Source organism: Rhinoderma darwinii, chromosome 3 (genome assembly GCF_050947455.1).
Source record: "Rhinoderma darwinii isolate aRhiDar2 chromosome 3, aRhiDar2.hap1, whole genome shotgun sequence".
NCBI lineage: Eukaryota > Metazoa > Chordata > Amphibia > Anura > Rhinodermatidae > Rhinoderma > Rhinoderma darwinii.
Window position 1 is genome coordinate 187,915,139 of NC_134689.1, and position 17,123 is coordinate 187,932,261.

Here is a 17,123-nt window from a genome sequence, read left to right on the forward strand (position 1 = left end):
TCGCCACCACCGCAGTACCTGACTGAAATGGTGGAACACATAGATAAGGTCCTCCTCCATCCGTCGCATGAAAATATTTGCATAGGTAGGGGCCATATTCGACCCCATAGCCGTCCCCCTCTTCTGCAAATAAAATCTATCTCCTACCAAAAAATAGTTTTTCGTAAGGATAAATTCCAATAATGATCGAATGAACTCAATTTTGTCCTCGGAGAAGCCTGAACCCTCCAAATAGGAAAGAGAGGCATCAATGCCCTCTTGATGGGCAATTGAGGTGTAAAGACTACCCACATCAAGGGTGACCAAGACCGACCGGTCAGGGATCAAAAGATCCTGAATTCTGACCAGGAAGTCTGAGGTGTCCCTGATGTGGGAGTCTGCACCAATGGCAAACTGCCTGAGAATTTTATCAATAAACATGGCTGCCGGGACAAATAAAGAGTCACTCACTGACACGATAGGGCGTCCAGGGGGTCGAATGGGGTCCTTATGAATCTTAGGCAGGAGGTAGAGTACTGGAGTCACAGGAAACTTCACCTGCAAGAATTCGCATAAACCTCTATCAATAGTTTTATTCCTGAAAGCTTTGGTAATCAGGATATCCAATTCACGTAAAAATGTGAATTTGGGATCACCCGATAACACCATATATATACTGGTGTCATTGAGCTGATTCGTCATCTCCTGCAGATAAAGGGAGGTGTCCATCACAACAATAGCACCCCCCTTATCCGCAGGTTTGATAGTCAAATTACTATTGTCCACTAATTCCTTAAGTGCAACATTTTCACTACGTGTCAGGTTCATATGAATATATTGACCACTCTGCACTCTCTTTAGAGAGTCTATCTGATCTTTAACAAATGAAATGTAAGTCTCAACAGCATGAATGTTTTGTGGCGGTTGAAACTTACTTTTGTTACATAACCCATAGTCCCTAAGACGGAACATCTCACTAGTTAGAACTTCAGGTATGTTATTCACACATTTGGGTTGATCTGAAAAGTATGCCTTAAGTCTTAATGACCTAAAAAAACATTCCAAATCTAAATTCAGCCTAAACCAATCAATGGGATTACTTGGACAGAAAGACAACCCACGGTTAAGAACTTTGACCTGTGGGACAGTTAACACACATGACGATATATTGATTTCTCTTCCTGGTCTGATATTGCCGTGTCCCCCGTGTTGAAGTCATCCGTCCCCTGGACTTGTTGTAATTCAATCTTCCTCCTGTACTTCCTCCCGCCCCTGCGGGTTCGCTTTCTCCCCCCATGGGGGTATCCATGTTGTCGCCTAAAAAAGGTATTGCATATTGGTCGTCAGAGAGTTCTGAATCTGTAATATAAGGCTCAGCTCCCCTCTGTCATCTTCTGGGTCCTCTTTCAATCCTCCTGGGACCCTTTGGGTCAGAATCTTCACCTTGCCAACAATAAACTTTGCCCGTGGCATAATCGTCGAGATCTCGCTGCCATTTCTGGCGCTTTGTTTTCTCGATATCCCCACGAAATTTCTGTAAATTTAAGGTGGCTTTATCCTTTAAGGTTAGCAAATCTTGTGAAGATACCATCTCCTTCAGCTGAGCATCTTTTTCACTCAGGCGTATTTTGACCGAATCTATCTCTTTTTGTAAGAATTCAAGATTCAATAGCAGGAGATCCTGAGAATATTTGTTTGAAATCGCTTCAAATCTCTCCTTGAACGCTACATTTGTAGGGAACAGATTTGGCCTTAAATGTGAGCGCATGCCACATGGTATCCGGAAGCATCTGTAGTACTCACCGAGCGTGGACAGATGTAATTCAAGCGAGATTAATCTCTTAGAATCTGCCTCCCATTTTCTCCTTATATTCTCAACAGTGGGTACACTTAGGAAGGTAACATCTCCTGATAAACCCTGAAGGATACGGTCAGCATCCTACTTGGTGTAGGTAAAAACTTGAGGTGTAATCACACCTAAATCAGAATCATCTTCAGTAGACATCATCTTATAGTGGGTGCATGTGTTTGATTCAACAGACACGAAACAGAAGCAAGTAAACACAGCACTCCACAGATCCAAGAAATCAGGCCATGTGCTGTCACCAGGGGATGAATCAATTCCCCTTCTTTTTAGATAGAAAACAGCATAGAACGTAGTAACGGCACCAGGACTCCAAGACAGATGAAAAACAGGGTGGATTTATTCACCTCAAGAAATAACAGCAACGTTTCGGTTCAACAAGAACCTTTCTCAAGCTATGACAAACTCACAATGGTGTCAAGTTTAAATAGAGGGAACATACATCAGCTAACAATCAAGTTATTAAATGTACAAAACCCATTACATATGTGAAAACAATATCCAACAACATTATGAATATTAGTGCAAAAGTGCATCTCTTTGCATTTAAAAGACCAATCATGGACAGTGTTATATTTATATATAAATCCCATATAAACAACATAAATAGTGACAAATAGGGGTAATTAGACTGATAAGGAAGGAGGCAGGGGCCAATTATATCCAGGTGTAAATCAATACACTTACAGTAAGAAGTCAGTCTGTGATGTCCGCATAGCCAGCGTGTGGAGTAGGCGCGCATCCACTGCGCATGCTCCAAGATGGCGTCCGAACCGGATATTCAATCCGCTGGAACGCATCGAACGGAGCAGTTGTCACTGCGCATGCGCGGACACGGAACTTGCATTCCAGTCCTGACACGCAAGTGACAGTATCAGCAAAGACACAAGGTAGATGAAAAAAATGACCAAAGTATAAAGTGCCTGCAATTAGAGCGTCGTCTATATAATAGAATGAGTACTGCGATGCATCATCAGAAAAAATAATAGATAATGTAATGCAGCGCTCATAATGAGCAACGGATCGTCTAAGCTAGTCACATTGAAACTGCAATCGCAGAGTCTGGGAATACCCACAATCAATTAGTATGTAATGTGACAATTATGTTTTGTACATTTAATAACTTGATTGTTAGCTGATGTATATTACCTCTATTTAAACTTGACACCATTGTGAGTTTGTCATAGCTTGAGAAAGGTTCCTGTTGAACCGAAACGTTGCGGTGTCTTGAGGTGAATCCACCCTGCTTTTCATCTGTCTTGGAGTCCTGGTGCCGTTACTACGTTATATATATATATATATATATATATATATATATATATATATATATAAAATCACACACGGCAGAAATAATAGCAGCTCTAGCTTTTAATTAAATCTTTAATGTGGAATAAAAAAAAATCTCCTAATGTTGCCCAGAAACCAGTCACAAACAGGCTAGCTGTTGCTGGTGGATCTCAAAAATATTTTCATTCCAATGATGGCTGTTGTACCTGGTGACCCAAGTGTGCTGGGCTGTTTTCCAAACTCTTATAATGCACGTGCACAACCACTTCTCGACTATTTTACTGCCTGGATTCAACGGCAAATGGCCTTCTCACAAGGCGGGAAGGGGGACTAGGACCCGCACCTATAGGACAATTATGGCATATTTAGTCTAAGATGGGAATACCCGCTTAATACTTTAAGCTCAGTTTAAATGGAACCTGTCACCAGCATTTAACCTATTAAACCAGCAATACCTGGTGGAAGTGGGTGAAAAATCAATTTTATGTAGCCTATAATTATCTTCTAACTAGGCTCTGTACCTTTAGTATTCAGCTTTTTAGTGCTCCTGCGTCATATGCTAATGAGCATAAAAGAGTCATATCTTCATGCCTTTCCGAGTTAACCCGCCTCCTTACTTTTGATTGACAGTTTCTAGCCTCCCCAGCACACACGAAATCCCACGCTTGTGCATTGATGTCCTCTTCTGGTGTGTGCGCACAAAGAGACACCGGATTATTACCATAAAGGGCACAAAATGTTTGCAGACCGTTATTTACAGTCTGAGGAGGAGTTAAGGAGAGGGGATAACGGCAATTAACTTTTAAAAGCAGAGCCAGTGAGGGTTGAGTAGAGTTTTATAGGTGAAATGCTGGTGACAGGTTACCTTTAACATATAAAAATCTAATTAATATATTTATATATATAATACTTTCATTTGGTATACATGTATTAAGGAGCCTGGGTGCAGTCAGAGTACTAAAATGGGACAAATAAGGACTACAGATCCACCAAAAGCGGCTTTTTGACAGTTTCCAGGTAGTAACAGAAGACTGATGAGTTAAAACAGCTTGACTGCATTTTAAATTTCATATGCAGCCAATGTCTGTCAAAAGAAAACGTTGAAGTTAACATGCCATACCCGTTCTAGCAGAGATAAAGTGGCCTTCAGAGCTCCTTCTGGTCTTCCAAATGGGAAACAGTACCTGTGAATAAACAGGTAAGAATATAAAGCGGTTTAAGAGGAACAATTTGGCAGTTTGTTTTGTTACAATAGAAAGTGCAGTGCACTAAACATTGTTTATTGCTAATCATAGCTGTTATAATTACCAAAACAGAAAGCAATACAAACATCCTCCATGAAAAATAACAGTAGATCATTACACAGTTCCCAGTGAAATCAATTAGCTGTCTGTGTAATGCATGGACATGCTGGGTCCTCCAGAGTAGGAGACGCTCTTTGTAACCGCTCTTGCCTCTGGCAAATAGATGAGGGGCCTATTTATCCTCATAATTCTCTAACAGGGAATTTGAAATGTGCATATTAAAATGTAAGCTTTTGCATATTTGCATTAAAGTGGATCTGTCAGCTTAATATGCTGCCCCTTGTCAGCATAGAATATTACAGCTACAAATCTGTACTTAGCCATTAGCCAAAATGGCACAAATAAAAAATGCACGACACGGAAAGTATTCAAGGGACACAGTTATGCAACCCCCGCCTCTCTCTTTGGTGACTGACAGGCTGCTGCGTATACACAACAGTTCATCAATAACCAGCCTGAAGGGGCAGATGAAGGAAGAAAGAAGCGAGGGGGAACGCTCCCCTCGTGAATACGCATACTCATAACTATGAGTTTTGTGTATTTTTTCACTGCTCCTATTAGGGAAATGCCACAGCGGCAAATCTGCTTTAAAGAGCGTAATAATTCCATGTCTCTGACTCCCTCCCTTACAATTCTGAAAAGGCAAAAGATCTTGGTTATCTAGCTGCCTGTACTCATAAGGATTATACTAAAAAAAGAAGCTGGGCAGACTAAGTGTTGCAAAATGGCACCACCCATTGCACGTTTCCAATTCCTTGGAAAAATATTTTGTATTTTTCATTTAAAAAAAACCTGAAAAACATCAAAGTGTTTTCAGCAAAAAAAAAAAAAAAAAGCTATATGTTATAGTCTTTCAGATATATGGAAACATATGTATTTGCAGCCTCTATCCTATTCATCTCCTCCTGGCCTGATCATATGGCATGTGAGATACCCGTTCTCGTGATCATTGGAGGTCCTAGCAATCGGACACCACCAATCTAACATTTTGCACCTACTCTATTGATAGGTGATAAATGTTAGAAGTGGGAAAACCCTTTATAGGTTGAAATTGGCTACATATTCAAAAGGTTAATCATGCAATGCCTTAAAAATCAGCCCAATTGCTATTGTTCGGTTATTCGTCTTCACACAGGTTTTCAAGGATACAGAAAAAAGTTCACGGACCAATCAGTATGCTTTACACACATCAACTCTCATAACGGGCAGGATGCTGAATGCCTGGAAGGTCCGAGCAAAGTTAGTTTGACACCATAAACATGGAAATATGTATGTCACATCACAGCTTCATAAAGCTGAACAGAGTCTTCAGGTCATGTACCAATTTCTTTTTATGGCCATTGATTTCTTGTGATATAAAGCTTAGAAACGTAAATGAACACAAAAATGTTAGCCCTCTAACGAAAATGCACCTTAATGAAAAGCTTAACTTCATTAGTGTTTACACAATTCACATGTCTTAATTGGCAACAAAGACTGAATTAGCAATAGCTGTAATCCATGATTATTACCCACACAAAAAAGCTCTTAATTTTCATTAACTCTTAGTATAATAATTATTTTTCAAAGAATTTCCACCTTAACTACCATGCCACCCGGTTTATAAATTATTGTTATGGATCCAGGATTACCCAGAAAACTCAGGATAAAGATGTCCCACTGGGCAAGCCTAAAGTGTCATTAGGATCACATTAGATGTTAATAATGCAGCACACTTTTTGCAGAGTGTTGTCTCTTTAAGGACTACACATAGTATACCAATTCTTCACAGTAGCCACTAATTAGAAAGTAATAAAGTAGAAACGTTAGAATTGAATAAAACTACAGATGTAGCCGTCTTTATCTTGACTTATAACGCATTAAATAAACAATGGCTAGATCTCTTATCTTGACTTTTTCAATGACATTTCAATGGCTTTTGTTGTGTGATATCACGCTGCAGCAAGTTATCAGAATCAAGTTAAAGATGGCTACATCCGTACATATGTTAGAATGTAAATATAAAAAATACTAATTTCAATATATTTTTAGAATAGAATGATAAATTTTTTAAAAATACAACAGGCCCTATTTATTCACAAACCCCAATGTGAGCGAGCACATATTCTTTTACGATTTCAGTTTACCCCAAGCAACACTATCCTACTTATTTGGGTATTAATCTTACAACCTCCAGACAGTTACTCTATAATTGGAATGACACTCCTTCATTTTGAAAAATCAGATTAAATATGCAGAAATGGTCTTCACTGACATGCTCTTGTGTGGGTAGTGCCCACTCCATCAAAATGGTAATTTTATCCGGTCTCTTGCATCTATTTCCTACCCTCCTTATTCTGGTACCGCAAAAGGACCTTGAAGCTTTTCAAAACATCTGTCATGCAATATATTTGGAACAATAATAGAGCAAGAATAGTTCAAAAATTCATGTGTTTACACAAAACCCTAGGGGGATTCCGTCAGTCCCACACTTCGCTCATTATTACTAAGCAACGCAGATTGATCAGCTTACACTAGTCTCCCCACCCTGACCACTCAATGGTGGGTTCACTTAGAAGATGCACAGGTTTCAATAGTTAATGTGGGCTGTGTGTCAATTACTTTCAGTTGTCTGCTTTAACCCCTTCCCTCTTTAGCCACTTTTGACCTTCCTGACCGAGCCTCATTTTTCAAATCTGACATGTGTCACTTTATGTGGTAATAACTCTGGAATGCTTTCACCTATCCAAGCGATTCTGAGATTGTTTTCTCGTGACACATTGGACTTTAAGTTACTGGCAAAATTTGCTCGTTATGTTCAGTATTTAATTGTGAAAAACACCAAAATTTAGCGAAAAATTGCAAAAATTAACATTTTTCTCAATTTAAATGTATCTGCTTGTAAGACAGGCAGTTATACCACACAAAATTGTTGCTAATTAACATCCCCCATATGTCTACTTTAGATTGGCATCGTTTTTTGAACATCCTTTTATTTTTCTAGGAAGTTACAAGGCTTAGAACTTTAGCAGCAATTTCTCACATTTTCAAGAAAATTTCAAAAGGCTATTTTTACAGGGGCCAGTTCAGTTGTGAAGTGGCTTTGAGGGCCTTATATATTAGAAACCCCCAAAAAGTCACCCCATTTTAAAAACGTCACCCCTCAAAGTATTCAAAACAACATTTAGAAAATGTCTTAACCCTTTACACATGTCACAGGAATTAAAGCAAAGTAGAGGTGAAATTTACAAATTTCATATTTTTTTGCAGAAATAAATTTTTAGTACAATTTTTTTTATAACACAGAAGGTTTTACCAGAGAAATGCAACTCAATATTTGTTGCCCAGTTTCTGCAGTTTTAGGAAATATCCCACATGTGGCCGTAGCGTGCTACTGGACTGAAGCACCGGCCTCACAAGCAAAGGCGCACCTAGAGGATTTTGGGGCCTTATTTTTGTTAGAATATATTTTAGGCACCATGTCAGGTTTGAAGGGCTCTTGCGGTGCCAAAACAGTCAAAATCCCCCAAAAGTGACCCCATTTGGGAAACGACACACTTCACGGAAATTATCTAGGGGTATAGTGAGCATTTTGACCGCACAGGTTTTTTACAGAAATTATTGGAAGTAGGCCGTGAAAATTGAAATCAACATTTCTTCAAAGAAAATGTAGGTTTAGCGATTTTTTTTCTCATTTCCACAAGGACTAAAGGAGAAAAAGCACCGTAAAATTTGTAAACCAATCTCTCCCGAGTAAAACAATACCCCACATGTGGTAATAAATGGCTGTTTGGACACACGGCAGGGCTTAGAAGGGAAAGAGCGCTATTTGGCTTTTGGAGCTCAAGTTTAGCAGGAATGGTTTGCGGAGGCCATGTCACATTTACGAAGTCCCTGAGGAGACAAAACAGTGGAAACCCCCCACAAGTGACCCCATTTTGGAGACTACACCCATTGAGGAAATTATCTAGGGGTATAGTGAGCGATTTGACCCCACAGGTTTTTTGCAGAAATTATTGGAAGTAGGCCCTGAAAATAAAAATCAAAATTTTTTCAAAGAAAATGTAGGTTTAGCTTATTTTTACTCATTTCCACAAGGACTGAAGGAGAAAAAGCACCACAAAATTTGTAAAGCAATTTCTCCCGAGTAAAACAATGCCCCACATGTGGTAATAAACGGCTGTTTGGAGACACGGCTTGGCTTAGAAGGGAAAGAGCGCTATTTGGCTTTTGGAGATCACATTGAGAAGGAATGGTTTGCGGCGGCCATATCACATTTGCAAAGCCCCTGAGGGGAAAAAACAATGAAAACGCCCAAAAAGTGACACCATTTAGGAAACTACACCTCTTGAGGAATTCATCTAGGGGCGTAGTGAGCATTTTAACCCCACAGATGTTTCATAGAATTTATTAGAATTGGGCAGTGAAAATAAAAACAATCCTTTTTCTTCAATAAGACGTAGCTTTAGCGCAAATTTTTTCATTTTCGCAACAAATAAAGGAAAAAAAAGAACCCAACATTTGTAAAGCAATTTCTACCGAGTACGGCGATACCCCATATGTGGTCATAAACTGCTGTTTGGGCACACCGCAGGGCTCAGAAGGGAAGGACCGCCATTTGGAGTGCAGATGTTGCTGGATTGGTTTCTGGGCGCCTGTGGGCCCAAAACTGTGGAAACCCCCCAGAAGTGAACCAATTTTGGAAACTACACCCCTCAATGCATTTACCTAGGGGTGTAGTGAGCATGTTAACCCTGCAGGTGTTTTGTAGAAATTAGTGTGAACTCGATGTTGCAGAGTGAAAATGGGATTTTTTTCCATAGATATGCCAATATGTGGTGCCCAGCTTGTGCCACCATAACAAGACAGCTCTCTAATTATTATGCTGGGTTTCCTGGTTTTAGAAACACCCTACATGTGGCCCTAATCTCTTGCCTGGACAGTCGACCAGGCTCAGGAGTGAAAGCGTACCATGTAAAATTGAGGCCTAATTTGGCGATTTACAAAGTATTGGTTCACAACTGCAGAGGCTCAGATATGAAATAATAAAAATAAACCCCTGGGAAGTGACCCCATTATGGAAACTGCACCCCTCAAGGCATTTATTAAGGGGTGTAGTGAGCATTTTCACCCCACAGGTCTTTTCCATAAATGAATGCGCTGTGGATGGTGCAAATTAAAAATTTATATTTTTCCCTAGATATGCCATTCAGTGGCAAATATGTCGTGCCCAGCTTATGCCACAGGAAACACACACCTCAAAAATTGCTAAAAGGGTTCTCCCGGGTATGACGGTGCCATATATGTGGAAGGAAACTGCTGTTTGGGCACACTGTAGGGTTCAGATGGGAGGAAATGCCATTTGGCTTTTGGAGCGTGGATTTTGCTTGGTAGTAGTTTTGTTTGGAGTCTTACTGGTGTTTCCGTTTATAATGTAGGGCATATGTAAGCCGGGCGGAGTATATAAGGGGCATAGTCAGGTGGTATAATAATGGGGTAAAAAAAAACAAAAAAATAATCCATAGATGTGTGTTACGCTGTGAAGCAATCCTTTCTGCACAGGCCGGTGTCGCACTGATATATGGCGTCCTTTATTATCCCCCTTTTGGTCCACACTCCGCGCCTTTGTAGTTTGGGGAATTTTGCTAGGAAGTGTTCTCCTGGTATAATACGGGCACCGTCGCTTCCAGCGGATATGTTTGGGCCCTCCCTTTCCTGGTTCCCTAATTTTAGGTCCTTGATAAATCGCCTCTTCAAACAGAAGAAATGTTCCCCTCGGGCACAACTGCATATTTTTTTATTTCCTGACTTATTGGAGCCATAACTAATTTTATTTTTCATAGACGTAGCGGTATGAGGGCTGGTTTGTTGCGGGACGAGCTGTAGTTATTATTGGTACCATTTTGGGGTACATGCGACTTTTTGATCACCTTTTATCCTATTTTTTGGGATGCCAGGTAAACAAAAAAACGCAATTCTGGCACAGCTTTTTTCGTTTTTTTTATACAGCGTTCACCATGCGTTATAAATTACATGTTAACTTTATTCTGTGCGTCAGTACGATTCTGGCGATACCTAATTTATAGCACTTTTTTATGTTTTACAACTTTTTGCACAATAAAATTACTTTTGTAAAAAGAATGTATTTTTTCTGTCGCCAAGTTGTGAGAACCATAACTTTTTAATTTTTTTGTCGACGGAGGTGTATGAGGGCTGGTTTGTTGCGGGACGAGCTATAGTTTTTATAGGTACCATTTTTGGATACGTGCGACTTTTTGATCACTTTTTATTCTAATATTTGTAGGGCAAAGTGACCAAAAAACAGAAACTCTGGTAACGTTTTTTACGGTTTTTTTTTACGCTGTTCACCGCGTGCAATAAATAATATAATATTTTGATACCTCCGGTCGTTACGGTCGTGGCGATACCAAATACATATGGTTTATTATTATTTTTCAATAATAAAGGACTTGATAAGAGTAAAAGGGGGATTGTGTTTTATTTGATTACTTGAAACTTTTACTGTTTTCAAACTTTTATTTTTTGCACTTTTTTTTACACTTTTTTATACTTTTGTTACACTTTTCTTCAAGTCCCACTAGGGGACTTGAAGGTCCAACGGTCAGATTTTTTTTTTTCTAATACATTGCACTACCTATGTAGTGCAATGTATCAGATCTGTCAGTCATTCACTGACAGCAAGCCGATTAGGCTTCGCCTCCCGGCGGGGCCTAAATCGGCTTCCGTAATGGCAGAGCAGGAGACCATTGTGTCTCCTGTTGCCATAACAGCAGTCGCCAGTCCCGATTGCCTGTCAGGGCTGGCGATCTGCTAGTAACCGCTACGATGCAGCAATCGCTTTCGATTGCTGCATCGAAGGGGTTAATGGCAGGGATCGGAGCTAGCTCCGGTTCCTGCCGTTACAGGTGGATGTCAGCTGTACAGTACAGCTGACTTCCACCGCTGATGACGCCGGATCAGCTCCTGACCCGGCGCCATCTTGCCGGCAGCTACGGAAGCCGATCAGGCTCCGCCGCCGGGCGGATCTTGACCGGCTTCGGTGCTAGGCAGACCGGGAGGCCAGTATTAGGCCTCCGGTTGCCATTGTAGCCACCGGAACCCCGGCAATTTCATTACTGGGGTTCCGATGAGCTGCAAACACCTTAAGTGCAGCGATCGCGTTTGAGCGCTGCACTTAAGGGGTTAATGGCGGGGATCGAAGCTAATTTCGGTCCCCGCCGTTACAGCCGGATGTCAGCTGTAAGATACAGCTGAGATCCGGTAATGATGGCACCGGCTCAGCTTCTGAGCCGGTCCCAAACATTCGGCGTACATGTACGGCAAGATGCGGGAAGTCAATGCTTTCCATGACGTACATGTACGGCAAATGTCGGGAAGGGGTTAATATCACCATTTACTTGTCACATGTACCAAAAAAACTTCCCTTAGATGATATAATAAGAATATATCCATCCTTGTATAGAAAAATACGAAAATCTTTATTGAAGACATACAAACAGTCGTACATACTAGGACCATGGTCTACACCAAGACAGTGTCAATACAATATATATTTTAAAGAACCAAAAGGACCATATAGCACATAATACTTCACCCACTATAAGCCATATCTACTGCCAATACACTGTCCAGCACCCCAACGCACATTTCGCACCTGGCTTGGTCCTTTGATTTATATTGTATTGCCGCTGTCTTGGTGTAGACCAGAGGTCTCAAGCACGCGGCCCACGGCTGTCATCTGAGGCTGTCATCTGCGGCCCGCGGGACACGGAGTCGCTAGTATCGGCTCTGATCTGGTACTCGTGAATGGACATGCGATGTCAGGGTCTTACGCAGAGCGGAGTCCCAAGCAGAGCGCTAGCATAGGCTCTGCTCCGGGACTCTGTGGAATTCCCTGACATCGCTGTCCATATATGGACAGTTTTTGTCAGGGTCTTCCCCAGTGCGGAGTCCCGGGCAGAGCGCTAGCATAGGCTCTGCTCCAGGACTCTGAAATCCCCTGACATCGCTGTCCACATATGGACAGCGATGTCTAGGGCTTCCCCAGAGCTGGACAGTGATGTCAGGAGAACAGCTGGAGTTCCAGTAGGTGTGCTAGTAGCGCTCTGCCCGGGACTCCAGCTCTGGAGTTGCCCCTGGCATCTCTGTCCATATATGAACAGTGATGTCAGGAGCAGAGCTGGAATCCAAGGCAGAGTGCTAGAAGCGGCTCTGCTCCGGGACTCCAGCTCTGGGCAAGCCCCTGACATCACTGTCCATATATGTCAGTTGCTTCCTCAGATTTCAAGAGCAGAGCCTATACTAGTGCTCCGCTCTGGGACACCGGCTCTGGGGTTGTCACATTCTGGTCCAGGAGGATCCCTTGACGTCACTGTGTATGAACAGTGACATTAGGGGCTCCTCCAGCAGAGGAATCCCTGGCCAAAGCGTCGGCAACGCTCTGGCTGTGGCTTCCACTCCTAGAGGGCGCCCCAATGGAGCTATCTACTGGGGGTGACTGTGGTATAATCTACAAGGGGTGTGTGTGGCAGCATCTACAGAGGGCACTGTGGCAGCATCTACAGAGGGCACTGTGGCATCATCTACAGAGGGCACTGTGGCAGCATCTACAGAGGGCACTGTGGCAGCATCTACAGAGGGCACTGTGGCAGCATCTACAGAGGGCACTGTGGCAGCATCTACAGAGGGCACTGTGGCAGCATCTACAGAGGGCACTGTGGCAGCATCTACAGAGGGCACTGTGGCAGCATCTACAGAGGGCACTGTGGCAGCATCTACAGAGGGCACTGTGGCAGCATCTACAGAGGGCACTGTGGCAGCATCTACAGAGGGCACTGTGGCAGCATCTACAGAGGGCACTGTGGCAGCATCTACAGAGGGCACTGTGGCAGCATCTACAGAGGGCACTGTGGCAGCATCTACAGAGGGCACTGTGGCAGCATCTACAGAGGGCACTGTGGCATTATCTACAGAGGGCACTGTGGCATTATCTACAGAGGGCACTGTGGCATTATCTACAGAGGGCACTGTGGCATTATCTACAGAGGGCACTGTGGCATTATCTACAGAGGGCACTGTGGCATTATCTACAGAGGGCACTGTGGCATTATCTACAGAAGGGCACTTTGGCATTATCTACAGAGGGCACTGTGGTATTATCTACAGATGGCACTGTGGCATTATCTACAGAGGGCACGGTGGCATTATCTACAGAGGGCACGGTGGCATTATCTACAGAGGGCACGGTGGCATTATCTACAGAGGGCACGGTGGCATTATCTACAGAGGGCACGGTGGCAGCATCTACAGAGAGCACGGTGGCAGCATCTACAGAGGGCATGGTGGCATTATCTACAGAGGGCACCGTGGCATTATCTACAGTGGGAACCGCGGCAGTATCTACAGAGGGCACTGTGGCACGATCTAAAGAGGGCTCTGTGGCACGATCTAAAAATGGGCTGCCTAATTTTGACATTTGTGTGTCTGCCAAACGCTGCCAACTGAGCTGCTGGACTGCATTTAGCGACACTTAAACTGTAAAAGTGGATTGTTGAAATAAGCACGTGGAGAAATCTCGCAAATTTCCGGTAAGTTTAAACCTAGCGCTATTATAATAGTAATATAGTATTATAGTAATATAGTGTTATAGTAGTTCAAATAACTAATTAATTAACAATAATTTTGTAATGTATCAAATTTGAAAGTAATGCGGCCCGTCAACTTCGCATTTTTTCTACATGTGGCCCACTTACCCGGCCGAGTTTGAGACCCCTGGTGTAGACCATGGTCCTAGCATGGAAATCATTATTGTGAATGAAGTTGATATGTATATATAGTATGATTTGTATCTATTGAAATTAACTTGTGCTATCACCGAACTTTGCCCTTGCCTCATAATATACACTGTCTTTGCATGTACTAATTGTACATTTGTTTTTATGGGTGTGTTTTTTAAACAGTATGTACGACTGTTTGTAGGTCTTCAATAAAGATTTTTGTATTTTTCCATACAAGGATGGATATAGTCTTATTATAGCATCTAAGGGAAGTTTTTTGGTACACTTGTCTTATGTGGGTTCCCATATGCTAGTTAGCATATATTGCAAGTTCTATGACCTTTAAACAATAGGTTTTCTTTCTCGGTTTAATTATTTACTTGTCACAGCTTGCAACTTTGGCATCTCCTTCACCTCCAATATAAATTGTAGTCTGATCAATCGTTTTTACTTCCCGTTTTCCATAACCCAATGTTTATACTGGGTTGCCAAACCTTATCACCTTCTTGGTAGGAAAGACATTAAGACATTAGCTGTTATTTTTGTCCGATTTTGTCTCAGCCTCCCATTTAACTACATGGAAGGAGATGTGAAGTCAGAACTTCCCTCCTATGGAGAACTTCAGATCCCTATAAATTTTAGATTCCTCCTCTCTCTCTTTTCATGTCATTAAGATTGACTGCCTGGATTAGAACGATTAAAATATATGTTTAATAGATAAATTGCTAAAATGAGCTCTAATAGCCCTTAATACAATACAACAGGCTCAGACAAACGGTCAGTAATGGAGAAAGGTATAATGGTGTGGTGATATTGTTCCACCGCCAAAAAAAAACTCTCCCCTTATGATATATTATACTGACACAACTCGCTGACTAATACAATCCAACACGTTTCAGTGTCACAGGTAAAAGTGACACATCATCAGGGATTATCGTTTCTTTAAATACATTTATTTTCTGCTGTTACTGCCGGTTGGCACAATTGTGTGCCGGTTCTACCTCCCGGCGCGTGTACGGCTCTAATGCACTGGCCGCACACGCGCCGGCGAAGTTCCGGTCTTTTGACAGGCATGAGCCCTCCCACTCTGATAGCGTAGTTACGGCCCGGCGCCAAGCCGCAGTAGACACGTCAATCATGACGTTGCAGGCTTAGCGCCGAGCCTCCTTTCTACCAGCCAATCAGAGTTAGCTTGGACACTAGCAGCGTCCCTAGTTACCTTGGAGACCTAAAAGCGGATGTTTACTATTACAGAGATATAATATCGTGGAGCAAGTGTATCTCAGAATGAAAGATACCAACACCACATCACCTCTATTACAAATCAGATTTAAGGGGGATAATAGCTCACTAAGTAAATGGAGATTACGGAGCTCGTTATAAAACGAACTTCAGAATGATGGTAAAATCGGCATTACAGCGTACATATGACCCAGGGAGAAAAATGTAACCCAGATCCTTCCTATAATCTAACATGCAGAAAACGGGATCATGGGTAAAGTCCCCCTGGGCCAAGCCACATTAGATATGCTGTGTAAATATTGACATTACATTTAACCCATAGGTCAGATATTACAAACACAGAGTCCTATGATATAATTCAAAAAGAAAAAAAAAAAAATATATTTTCCAAAACATACCAGGCACTCTTTGGGATAAGAATAATTTTATATAAATTTTTATTAAATTCCATATAAAAATATATTTTAAAGATTTTTTATATATAAATATATCTCTTTCCTCTTTTATCCATAATACAAAGATTTTTTATAGGAAAAGAAAAGGGTTTGAGAAAACACATTTGTTTCAAACTAGATGTACATAATTTAAAAAAATGTCTCCTGGCCAGGATACCAACACAGACTTTTATAACATTACTGCCATTAATTTATCCCCCTCTAAACACAATGACATGTCATGATGAGATATCTAGGTAATAGGTGTTCTATACATAAGCCAAAATCAGACCCATATAAGAGATTAGCTATAAGAACCGGTTCTGAAGATTTAATTTATCCAGACACCATTGGTCTCCGTTCACACTTGCGCTTTTTTCTTTTTACTCCTTCTTTTCTAATTTTGGTCCGAAACCAACAGAAACAGTTCCTCTTGTGTGATAGCAATGCAATTGTATATAAGGAGTTAAATATTCATCTTTAAATCTTCCTATACTCGGGGGCAGCCGAGGTTTCACCCAAAGGTGAGCAAATTTAAGCAATGGAGCACGCTCCTACATTTAAGAGTCGGAATCCTGCTATGCTGGTATCCACGTTAAATTTTTATTCATACACCATTGGTCTCAGTTCACACTTGCAGTTTTTGCTTTTTCCTCCTTCTTTTAGAATTTTGGTCCGAAACCAACAGGAGCAGTTCCTCTTATATAATAGCCATGCAAATATAGATAAAGAGTTGAATACTCATCTTTATGTTGATCTCGCAACTCAAGGTGGACTGAAAGTTCACTCTTTTTCACTATGTTCCTCCTCCTGGAGCAATTGTAGAGTTAAGGCAGATTTTAAAAAAATATATCAATCGCGTTTTTCACCCCTTCAATCTCATCATTGGCAGATCACAATTCCCACATGGAAGGTTCTCCTTATATCCACTCCATCCACGGTCAATCCTTATGTTGAATAGCTTGGATCTTCCTATACTCGGGGGCAGCCGAGGTTTCACCCAAGGTGAGCAAATTATAGCAATGGAACACACTCCTCATTGGAGAGTCGGTATCGTAATATGCTGGTATCCACGTTCGTTTTTTCTGGCAACACTGGAGACTGCAAGACGAGGCAAGGTTGACGTCACTACCTGCCAGGTGTAGACTAATTGATCAGCTGACATGTTTCATCCCGGCTCTGAGGAAATCCCGGTTCGGGATGAAACATGTCAGCTGATCAATTAGTCTACACCTGG

The 17,123-nt window shown here is 41.6% G+C and overlaps 1 protein-coding gene across 11 annotated transcripts in view; it reads right to left on the reverse strand.

Moving 5' to 3' along the window:
* CADPS2 (calcium dependent secretion activator 2) overlaps nt 1-17,123 on the reverse strand; it is a 616,089-nt gene that overhangs the window by 237,583 nt on the left and 361,383 nt on the right. For all 11 annotated transcript variants that reach the window (XM_075857164.1, XM_075857163.1, XM_075857166.1 and 8 more), the window contains exon 15: nt 4,251-4,314. In XM_075857164.1, coding sequence (XP_075713279.1) covers nt 4,251-4,314 — 64 coding nt within the window. The remainder of the gene's footprint in view (nt 1-4,250; nt 4,315-17,123) is intronic.